Here is a 12,341-nt window from a genome sequence, read left to right as displayed (position 1 = left end):
GTCCCAGCTGATGGGGCAGAGCTGACCTCCGCTCCCGTCTGTCCCAGCTGATGGGGCAGAGATGACCTCCGCTCCCGTCTGTCCCAGTTGATGGGGCAGAGATGACCTCCGCTCTCCTCTGTCCCAGCTGATGGGCCTTTGCCAGTCAAGTCTCATATGCACACACACACACACACACACACACACACTCTGCTGGGGCTTTGGGCAGTCAGAGGATAGCTGGTCACTTGGCAGCAGTCCTGCATGCTTGTACGTAACATAATATAGTCCACATGTATTTGGGCAGCTGACGTTTATATATAATTGAGGCAGCCGTGTTATACAAACAATTTGCACAGTGTCAGTTCAGTCAGTGAAGCTTTTTATATCGACCGTTTTCAATAATTCTCCTTTTTTTTCCCCTCTCTCCCCCCCAACAGTACGTAATGGCCTGATCTCTTTTTGAAACCCATCACCAATATCCACCATGGGGAGGGAAAGGAAGTGTATTCTCTGTCAGATCGTATACAGCTCCAAACAGGTAAAAAAAAACTTTTCAAAGCCCCCTGGAAAGAAATCGAGTCATATAAAACATTTTTATAGCGCTTTTCTAAAACGTAAAGACGGCGTTTTCATCCCCATGGCCTTTTTTGTTGTGATAAATATCATGTCGTCTTTAGGTGTGAATGGTTTGTTGTGATAAATATCATGTCGTCTTTAGGTGTGAATGGTTTGTTGTGATAAATATCATGTCGTCTTTAGGTGTGAATGGTTTGTTGTGATAAATATCATGTCGTCTTTAGGTGTGAATGGTTTGTTGTGATAAATATCATGATGTCTTTAGGTGTGAATGGTTTGTTGTGATAAATATCATGTCGTCTTTAGGTGTGAATGGCTTGTTGTGATAAATGTCATGTCTTTAGGTGTGAATGGTTTGTTTTGATAAATGTAATGTCTTTAGGTGTGAATGGTTTGTTTTGATAAATATCATGATGTCTTTAGGTGTGAATGGTTTGTTTTGATAAATATCATGATGTCTTTAGGTGTGAATGGTTTGTTTTGATAAATATCATGTCTTTAGGTGTGAATGGTTTGTTGTGATGAATGTCATGATGTCTTTAGGTGTGAATGGTTTGTTGTGATAAATATCATGATGTCTTTAGGTGTGAATGGCTTGTTGTGATAAATATCATGTCTTTAGGTGTGAATGGTTTGTTGTGATGAATGTCATGATGTCTTTAGGTGTGAATGGTTTGTTGTGATGAATATCATGATGTCTTTAGGTGTGAATGGTTTGTTTTGATAAATGTCATGTCTTTAGGTGTGAATGGTTTGTTGTGATAAATATCATGATGTCTTTAGGTGTGAATGGCTTGTTGTGATAAATATCATGATGTCTTTAGGTGTGAATGGTTTGTTGTGATAAATATCATGTCTTTAGGTGTGAATGGTTTGTTGTGATGAATATCATGATGTCTTTAGGTGTGAATGGTTTGTTGTGATAAATATCATGTCTTTAGGTGTGAATGGTTTGTTTTGATAACTATCATGTCTTTAGGTGTGAATGGTTTGTTGTGATAAATATCATGTCTTTAGGTGTGAATGGTTTGTTGTGATAAATATCATGTCTTTAGGTGTGAATGGTTTGTTGTGATGAATGTCATGTCTTTAGGTGTGAATGGTTTGTTGTGATGAATATCATGTCGTCTTTAGGTGTGAATGGTTTGTTGTGATGAATGTCATGTCTTTAGGTGTGAATGGTTTGTTGTGATAAATATCATGTCTTTAGGTGTGAATGGCTTGTTGTGATAAATATCATGATGTCTTTAGGTGTGAATGGTTTGTTGTGATGAATATCATGATGTCTTTAGGTGTGAATGGTTTGTTGTGATGAATGTCATGATGTCTTTAGGTGTGAATGGTTTGTTGTGATAAATATCATGTCTTTAGGTGTGAATGGTTTGTTGTGATAAATATCATGTCGTCTTTAGGTGTGAATGGTTTGTTGTGATAAATATCATGATGTCTTTAGGTGTGAATGGTTTGTTGTGATAAATATCATGTCGTCTTTAGGTGTGAATGGCTTGTTGTGATAAATATCATGTCGTCTTTAGGTGTGAATGGTTTGTTGTGATAAATATCATGATGTCTTTAGGTGTAAATGGTTTGTGTTCTTGTCTCCAGGAGATGGATGAGCATATGAAGAGTATGCTGCATCATCGGGAACTGGAGAACCTTAAGGGCCGGTGAGAACTACTGCTGAACTTACACTAACTTACCCATGCACTGAACTTACCCATGTACTGAACTTACCCTAACTTACCCATGCACTGAACTTACCCATGTATTGAACTTACCCTAACTTACCCATGCACTGAACTTACCCTAACTTACCCATGTACTGAACTTACCCTGACTTACCCATGCACTGAACTTACCCATGTACTGAACTTACCCATGCACTGAACTTACCCATGCACTGAACTTACCCATGTACTGAACTTACCCTAACTTACCCATGCACTGAACTTACCCATGTATTGAACTTACCCTGACTTACCCATGCACTGAACTTACCCATGTACTGAACTTACCCATGTACTGAACTTACCCTGACTTACCCATGTACTGAACTTACCCATGTACTGAACTTACCCTGACTTACCCTAACTTACCCATGTACTGAACTTACCTTAACTTACGCATGTACTGAACTTACCCTAACTTACCCATGCACTGAACTTACCCATGCACTGAACTTACCCATGTACTGAACTTACCCATGTACTGAACTTACCCATGTACTGAACTTACCCTAACTTACCCATCTACAGGTGCACAAATTGTTGCACATTTACCCTCATTTTTCCTGCAGAGCGAGTTGGATTATGTTTTCTTGAGATGAATGAATTCCCACAACAGGAGATGATGCTGCAACTCCTGCCAAGTCTTGTGATCAGGAAAACCTTCCAGCACTTGACATTGGTCACGAGTGTGTTTATTTTATTTTTTATTTTACCTTTATTTAACTAGGCAAGTCAGTTAAGAACAAATTCTTATTTTCAATGACGGCCTAGGACTGCCTGTTCAGGGGCAGAACGACCTTGTACCTTGTCAGCTCGGGGTTTGAACTTGCAACCTTCCGGTTACTAGTCCAACGCTCTAACCACTAGGCTACCCTGCCGCCCCGTGATGTGATTGGTCACGTGTGCCCAGCCTAGCATTATCTGGAAAATGGGTAGGGGCATAGCTGCCACAACTATGGCATATATTTATATATAGATACAATCAGACTCGAACAACCTGCTGATGACTGGAACAACAGTCTCAGACCAGCTGATGACTGGAACAACAGTCTCAGACCAGCTGATGACTGGAACAACAGTCTCAGACCAGCTGATGACTGGAACAACAGTCTCAGACCAGCTGATGACTGGAACAACAGTCTCGGACCTGCTGATGACTGGAACAACTGGCCCGGACCTGCTGATGACTGGAACAACAGTCTCGGACCAGCTGATGACTGGAACAACTGGCCCGGACCTGCTGATGACTGGAACAACAGTCTCAGACCAGCTGCCTGGAACAACTGGCCCGGACCTACTGATGACTGGAACAACAGTCTCAGACCAGCTGCCTGGAACAACAGTCTCAGACCAGCTGCCTGGAACAACTGGCTGATGACTGGAACAACAGTCTCGGACCTGCTGATGACTGGAACAGGGCCTACATTTTTTATTTTTGGCCCACCAGGTGTTGTGGTAGGTAGATAAAAAAATCTACCAGTCATAAATTTTTACCACCCAAAATATTTTTCCCGACATAATTACATCCAAAAAATTTAAATTAATGGATGACCATACTTTTGTAATGTGATTTTTTTTTAAAGATTTTTTTTTACATTTTTTGTTGTTGCCCTGAGTCTTTTAACCAAAATATCAGACGAGACAAAATGTTCAGCTGCCCCTTTTAAGGGTGGGAGGTTACCGTGGTAACGGGGCCTTTGTCTGTGTGTGAGATTTGGGATCTGGCTCTTCACTATCAGCTGAAGCAGCAGGCTCAAACTAACTTTGGAAAAACAACCGAGCTTGGGAACAGAACAATGTAAATAACTAAGAAACAAAAGGACAAAGTCTCACTCTGTAGACTCTGGAGTAAATTAGACTATCTTCTATGCCTGTGTGCAGCGTCTTCCAAAATAAATCCCTCAGCACTTCGCTCAGTGGGCACAGTGGGCTTCCAGGCAGCCAGAGGTGGGATATAAGATTCATATTTATTTGTGCGATTAGCAGCTATGAAACAAAACAGAAGAAATACTTTGAAAACAGCTACTGCAGCATTGAACTGTTATAAAACGCAGCTCGCACGTGCTCGTACATGACTTTGACTATTTTTATTCGCAAATGTAATGTTCCCGCTGTAGCCCTGCGTATTGACCACACGCCAGCACCTAAATCTAACCGTGTTAAATTTATGCCCTGGACGGAAACAACAGGCCCCGGCCGACTGACTGGAGCAACAGGCCCCGACCGACTGATGACCAACTGACTGGAGCAACAGGCCCTGACCGACTGACTGGAGCAACAGGCCCCGACCGACTGACTGGAACAACAGGCCCCGACCGACTGACTGGAACAACAGGCCCCGACCAACTGACTGGAGCAACAGGCCCCGGCCGACTGACTGGAGCAACAGGCTGGAGCAACAGGCCCCGGCCGACTGATTGGAGTAACAGGCTGGAGCAACAGGCCCCGACCGACTGACTGGAGCAACAGGCCCCAACCAACTGATGACCAACTGACTGGAGCAACAGGCCCCGACCAACTGACTGGAGCAACAGGCCCCGACCAACTGACTGGAGCAACAGGCCCCGACCAACTGACTGGAGCAACAGGCACAGACCAACTGACTGGAGCAACAGGCCCCGGCCGACTGACTGGAGCAACAGGCCCCGGCCGACTGACTGGAGCAACAGGCCCCGGCCGACTGACTGGAGTAACAGGCTGGAGCAACAGGCCCCGGCCGACTGATGACCGACTGACTGGAGCAACAGGCCCCGACCAACTGATGACCGACTGACTGGAGCAACAGGCCCCGACCAACTGACTGGAGCAACAGGCCCCGACCAACTGACTGGAACAACAGGCCCCGGCCGACTGACTGGAACAACAGGCCCCGGCCGACTGACTGGAACAACAGGCCCCGGCCGACTGACTGGAACAACAGGCCCCGGCCGACTGACTGGAACAACAGGCCCCGGCCGACTGACTGGAACAACAGGCCCCGGCCGACTGACTGGAGCAACAGGCCCCGACCGACTGACTGGAACAACAGGCCCCGACCGACTGACTGGAACAACAGGCCCCGACCGACTGACTGGAGCAACAGGCCCCGGCCGACTGACTGGAGCAACAGGCCCCGGCCGACTGACTGGAGCAACAGGCCCCGACCGACTGACTGGAGCAACAGGCCCCGACCGACTGACTGGAGCAACAGGCCCCGACCGACTGACTGGAGCAACAGGCCCCGACCGACTGACTGGAGCAACAGGCCCCGACCGACTGACTGGAGCAACAGGCCCCGACCGACTGACTGGAGCAACAGGCCCCGACCGACTGACTGGAGCAACAGGCCCCGACCGACTGACTGGAGCAACAGGCCCCGACCGACTGACTGGAGCAACAGGCCCCGACCGACTGACTGGAGCAACAGGCCCCGACCGACTGACTGGAGCAACAGGCCCCGACCGACTGACTGGAGCAACAGGCCCCGACCGACTGACTGGAGCAACAGGCCCCGGCCGACTGACTGGAACAACAGGCCCCGGCCGACTGACTGGAGCAACAGGCCCCGGCCGACTGACTGGAGTAACAGGCTGGAGCAACAGGCCCCGGCCGACTGACTGGAACAACAGGCCCCGGCCGACTGACTGGAACAACAGGCCCCGGCCGACTGACTGGAACAACAGGCCCCGGCCGACTGACTGGAACAACAGGCCCCGGCCGACTGACTGGAGCAACAGGCCCCGACCGACTGACTGGAACAACAGGCCCCGACCGACTGACTGGAGCAACAGGCCCCGGCCGACTGACTGGAGCAACAGGCCCCGGCCGACTGACTGGAGCAACAGGCCCCGACCGACTGACTGGAGCAACAGGCCCCGGCCGACTGACTGGAGCAACAGGCCCCGACCGACTGACTGGAGCAACAGGCCCCGACCGACTGACTGGAGCAACAGGCCCCGACCGACTGACTGGAGCAACAGGCCCCGACCGACTGACTGGAGCAACAGGCCCCGACCGACTGACTGGAGCAACAGGCCCCGACCGACTGACTGGAGCAACAGGCCCCGACCGACTGACTGGAGCAACAGGCCCCGACCGACTGACTGGAGCAACAGGCCCCGACCGACTGACTGGAACAACAGGCCCCGGCCGACTGACTGGAACAACAGGCCCCGGCCGACTGACTGGAACAACAGGCCCCGGCCGACTGACTGGAACAACAGGCCCCGGCCGACTGACTGGAACAACAGGCCCCGGCCGACTGACTGGAGCAACAGGCCCCGGCCGACTGACTGGAGCAACAGGCCCCGACCGACTGACTGGAACAACAGGCCCCGACCGACTGACTGGAGCAACAGGCCCCGGCCGACTGACTGGAGCAACAGGCCCCGGCCGACTGACTGGAGCAACAGGCCCCGGCCGACTGACTGGAGCAACAGGCCCCGACCGACTGACTGGAGCAACAGGCCCCGACCGACTGACTGGAGCAACAGGCCCCGACCGACTGACTGGAGCAACAGGCCCCGACCGACTGACTGGAGCAACAGGCCCCGACCGACTGACTGGAGCAACAGGCCCCGACCGACTGACTGGAGCAACAGGCCCCGACCGACTGACTGGAGCAACAGGCCCCGACCGACTGACTGGAGCAACAGGCCCCGACCGACTGACTGGAGCAACAGGCCCCGACCGACTGACTGGAGCAACAGGCCCCGACCGACTGACTGGAGCAACAGGCCCCGACCGACTGACTGGAGCAACAGGCCCCGACCGACTGACTGGAGCAACAGGCCCCGACCGACTGACTGGAGCAACAGGCCCCGACCGACTGACTGGAGCAACAGGCCCCGACCGACTGACTGGAGCAACAGGCCCCGACCGACTGACTGGAGCAACAGGCCCCGACCGACTGACTGGAGCAACAGGCCCCGACCGACTGACTGGAGCAACAGGCCCCGGCCGACTGACTGGAACAACAGGCCCCGGCCGACTGACTGGAGCAACAGGCCCCGGCCGACTGACTGGAGTAACAGGCTGGAGCAACAGGCCCCGGCCGACTGATGACCGACTGACTGGAGCAACAGGCCCCGACCGACTGATGACCGACTGACTGGAGCAACAGGCTGGAGCAACAGGCCCCGGCCGACTGATGACCGACTGACTGGAACAACAGGCCCCGACCGACTGACTGGAACAACAGGCCCCGGCCGACTGACTGGAGCAACAGGCCCCGACCGACTGACTGGAGCAACAGGCCCCGACCGACTGACTGGACCAACAGGCCCCGACCGACTGACTGGAGCAACAGGCCCCGGCCGACTGACTGGAGCAACAGGCCCCGGCCGACTGACTGGAGCAACAGGCCCCGACCGACTGACTGGAGCAACAGGCCCCGGCCGACTGACTGGAGCAACAGGCCCCGGCCGACTGACTGGAGCAACAGGCCCCGGCCGACTGACTGGAGCAACAGGCCCCGGCCGACTGACTGGAGCAACAGGCCCCGGCCGACTGACTGGAGCAACAGGCCCCGGCCGACTGACTGGAGCAACAGGCCCCGGCCGACTGACTGGAGCAACAGGCCCCGGCCGACTGACTGGAGCAACAGGCCCCGGCCGACTGACTGGGGCAACAGGCCCCGGCCGACTGACTGGAACAACAGGCCCCGGCCGACTGACTGGAACAACAGGCCCCGGCCGACTGACTGGAACAACAGGCCCCGGCCGACTGACTGGAGCAACAGGCCCCGGCCGACTGACTGGAGCAACAGGCCCCGGCCGACTGACTGGAGCAACAGGCCCCGGCCGACTGACTGGAGCAACAGGCCCCGGCCGACTGACTGGAGCAACAGGCCCCGGACGACTGACTGGAGCAACAGGCCCCGGCCGACTGACTGGAGCAACAGGCTGGAGCAACAGGCCCCGGCCGACTGATGACCGACTGACTGGAGCAACAGGCCCCGACCGACTGACTGGAGCAACAGGCCCCGACCAACTGATGACCGACTGACTGGAGCAACAGGCCCCGACCTACTGACGACCAGCTGACTGGAACGACGGATTGCGGTTAAATCCCTAATGGCACCCTATTCCCTACATAGTGCACTACTTTTGACTATAGTCCTTTAGGCCTTGGTCAAAAGAAGTGCACTAAATGGGAGACGGGTTGTCATGTGGGACGCAGTCGGCACTCTGCAACTATTTCAAGTGACTGTCCTGGAGATTACTGAAATATGTGACCGCAGCAGGCTCTTAACTAACATCTAGGGGGGAGGCTCTTAACGAACGTCTAGGGGAAAGGAGAGGCTCTTAACTAACATCTAGGGGGGAGGCTCTTAACGAACGTCTAGGGGAAAGGAGAGGCTCTTAACTAACATCTAGGGGGGAGGCTCTTAACTAACATCTAGGGGAAAGGAGGCTCTTAACTAACATCTAGGGGAAAGGAGAGGCTCTTAACTAACATCTAGGGGAAAAGAGAGGCTCTTAACTAACATCTAGGGGAAAGGAGAGGCTCTTAACTAACATCTAGGGGAAAGGAGAGGCTCTTAACTAACATCTAGGGGAAAGGAGAGGCTCTTAACTAACATCTAGGGGAAAGGAGAGGCTCTTAACTAACATCTAGCGGAAAGGAGAGGGGAATGTGTTACAATTTAACATTTGTTCTAAGATGAATAAGTGTATTATATTATCATGAGTTCCTAGTCTAGTTGAGAGGTAACTCTTTCTTAAGACTTTAAAATATTGTTCCTTTATTGAAGATTAATTAACGTCTTTGTCATTGACAGTAAAATGGACATGCAGACATTACCCCTCCCCCCCACTTTGTTTTTGATCAAGTGAGAATTGCAAACCTATGAAAAACACATTTTGATGAGACTATATGCAAAGATATAGCTTGTATTGATTCACTGATTACATTATTGAACCCATTGTTTTTTTGAGAGGGGGGGGGGGGGGGGGGGGGTCTTTGTGCCCTTTGTACTTTTGCACAAGACAAAACAGTACACTTCTAAATCAACCCCCCCCTGAACCTTATCAATGAGTTAACGGAACGTCAGGGAGCCGAGTTTTCTGAGAGGTTTGAACCCCTAGCCAATGAAGTCATGGTACCTCTCAGCCCTTCTACAGGGAGAAGTTTGTGTAGGTGTCCTAAATAGAACCCTATTCACCTATAGAGGGCTCTGATCAACACTAGTGCACTATGTAGCGTTTTAGGGTACCATATAGGATGCACACTTCTGTGGTGAATTATCTACAGCTGTTACTTGGCCACGGCTCCGGTTACAACCAGCCTCATGATTGGTTCACAGGCTAAGCAGCTCCACAGTTGGGTATTCAGTAGGATGAAGTGGGAGGGGAGGAGGGTGGGGGGGGGGGGGATGTTATCTGAGGTGCATAGCAGAAATAGAGAGAGGCTGGCTGAGCACAGTGGACTACCACCACGACAGCAGCAGCGTGCTAGGCTGAGGCTGCCGTCCCTCCCTGCCTGTCTCCACATCGGCCACCGCTCGACCGTGCACCGTCAGCTGTCTGGATGGCTGTGTAGTGTGTATCGTGGGGTAAATGTTACCATGTTACCGACGACACACGAGCCTCCCATCCCCCGCCAAAACTGCCGCCACCGGCCCGCTGGAAACAACTAGAAGCCTCGAAGATGTTCACGAAGACTTAACCAGCTGATCTTAACTCCTTTTAAAAAAAAATATATATATCTTAAAATGACCGAAAATAATATGTAATTTTGCCTCCTGATCTCTGAAGAACAAAAGAAACGGGAAGAGTGTTTTATCTTAATAAGGATTGTTGAGTACTCTCCTTTCCTTTTTAAAAATAATTGAATAATTCCTTAAACCTAGAGCCGCCGGTATTGTCCAAGTGATCTGCAGACGAACAGGGAGACCAGACCAGTTGTGAGTAGAAGCGCACATCACCATGCCAGAGGGGGTTATTGAGCGCCCGCTGTCCCCTTCCCTCCCCAGGGACTGTGGCCACGAGTGCCCGGTGTGCCGGGTGACCGTGGTGAGTCTAACGGACTACGCCAACCACATATCCAGCAGGGTGCACAAGCAGCGCGTGGAGACGGCGGAACGCGAGGGTGCCGGGAACGACCAGGAAGAGGAGTACTTCGACAAGGATCTGATCAAATTGATCGAGACCCGGAAGGAAGTGATCAGGTAAGAGAGAGGAGGGGGGGGGGGGGGGGTTGCTTTTTTTATTTTCTTCTCCTCTCATGTATTTGTTTGTCTGTCTGCTAAACTCTCGATGATTTTGAATAGAGAACATGTGTTCCTGGATTGGGGAAACCCCCCTTTTAGAACGAGAGCTGAGAACTTCTCAATGGTCTGATCATAATGTTAATTATCACGATGTTTATCATGATGTTTGGGTCTGTGTGTTCTGGACTAGTGGACCATGTATAGTCACATATTAGGTGTCATGGTTTCGGGTCACTCTTCTCATTTAGCTGTGACGTGAACCATACTGCTGCTCATAGACGTAGAAAGAGGACTCTTAGGTGGAATATAAGGCATCGTCCTGTCACAGACGCCATAAAATGGCACCGTTACAAAGAGGAGACCTTATTTTTTTTTTATCTCTATGGTTGCTGCTCATAGAGCCCAGGGTTGGGGAAGGGAGGGGTCGTGTGTCAGAGAGTCCAGGGCAGAGAGGGAGGGAGGGAGGGGTCGTGTGTCAGAGTCCAGGGCAGAGAGAGGGAGGTGGGGTCTTGTGTCAGGGAGTCCAGGGCAGAGAGAGAGAGAGAGGGAGGGAGGGGGGGGTGGGGTCGTGTGCCAGGGAGTCCAGGGCAGAGAGGGAGGGAGGGTGTCAGGGAGTCCAGGGCAGAGAGGGGGAGAGAGAGAGGGAGGGGGGGGGTCGTGTGTCAGAGTCCAGGGCAGAGAGGGAGGGAGGGTGTCAGGGAGTCCAGGGCAGAGAGAGAGAGAGAGAGAGAGAGAGAGGGAGGGAGGGGTTGTGTGCCAGGGTTACATACTAAAAAAAGCATTACAGTCACCGCACCCTCTCACTCACTCCAGCTTGATCACATTCCACATCATGTCCTCTATGGCTTCTAGAAAGAGTGTTCACAGAATCCATCCTCTCACTGGCCTCATGTATTGGAGTGGGAATCCATCCTCTCACTGTCCTCATGTATAGGAGTGGGACACCGTCCTCATGTATAGGAGTGGGACACCGTCCTCATGTATAGGAGTGGGACACCGTCCTCATGTATAGGAGTGGGACACCGTCCTCATGTATAGGAGTGGGACACCGTCCTCATGTATAGGAGTGGGACACCGTCCTCATGTATAGGAGTGGGACACCGTCCTCATGTATAGGAGTGGGACACCGTCCTCATGTATAGGAGTGGGACACCGTCCTCATGTATAGGAGTGGGACACCGTCCTCATGTATAGGAGTGGGACACCGTCCTCATGTATAGGAGTGGGACACCGTCCTCATGTATAGGAGTGGGACACCGTCCTCATGTATAGGAGTGGGACACCGTCCTCATGTATAGGAGTGGGACACCGTGTCCTCATGTATAGGAGTGGGACACATTGTCCTCATGTATAGGAGTGGGAATCCATCCTCTCACTGTCCTCATGTATAGGAGTGGGAATCCATCCTCTCACTGTCCTCATGTATAGGAGTGGGAATCCATCCTCTCACTGTCCTCATGTATAGGAGTGGGAATCCATCCTCTCACTGTCCTCATGTATAGGAGTGGGAATCCATCCTCTCACTGGCCTCATGTATAGGAGTGGGAATCCATCCTCTCACTGGCCTCATGTATTGGAGTGGGAATCCATCCTCTCACTGTCCTCAAGTATAGGAGTGGGAATCCATCCTCTCACTGGCCTCATGTATAGGAGTGGGAATCCATCCTCTCATTGGCCTCATGTATAGGAGTGGGAATCCATCCTCTCACTGTCCTCATGTATAGGAGTGGGACACCATCCTCTCACTGGCCTCATGTATTGGAGTGGGAATCCATCCTCTCACTGTCCTCATGTATAGGAGTGGGAATCCATCCTCTCACTGTCCTCATGTATAGGAGTGGGAATCCATCCTCTCACTGTCTTCA

At 51.7% G+C, this 12,341-nt stretch overlaps 2 protein-coding genes across 6 annotated transcripts in view; one reads left to right on the top strand and one right to left on the bottom strand.

Annotated features, from left to right (window-relative positions):
• LOC110505940 (probable N-acetyltransferase camello) overlaps positions 1-12,341 on the bottom strand; it is a 669,337-nt gene that overhangs the window by 302,959 nt on the left and 354,037 nt on the right. The gene's annotated exons all lie outside the window — the stretch shown is intronic.
• Positions 1-12,341, top strand: part of znf106a (zinc finger protein 106a) — a 62,417-nt gene that overhangs the window by 4,600 nt on the left and 45,476 nt on the right. For all 5 annotated transcript variants that reach the window (XM_036963091.1, XM_036963092.1, XM_036963090.1 and 2 more), the window contains exons 2-4: positions 420-520; positions 2,164-2,225; positions 10,240-10,434. In XM_036963091.1, the coding sequence (XP_036818986.1) occupies positions 467-520; positions 2,164-2,225; positions 10,240-10,434 (311 nt within the window). In that variant the 5' untranslated portion in view covers positions 420-466. The remainder of the gene's footprint in view (positions 1-419; positions 521-2,163; positions 2,226-10,239; positions 10,435-12,341) is intronic.

This window comes from Oncorhynchus mykiss, chromosome 25 (assembly GCF_013265735.2).
Source record: "Oncorhynchus mykiss isolate Arlee chromosome 25, USDA_OmykA_1.1, whole genome shotgun sequence".
Classification (NCBI taxonomy): Eukaryota; Metazoa; Chordata; class Actinopteri; order Salmoniformes; family Salmonidae; genus Oncorhynchus; species Oncorhynchus mykiss.
This window is presented reverse-complemented; position numbering and strand designations above follow the sequence as displayed.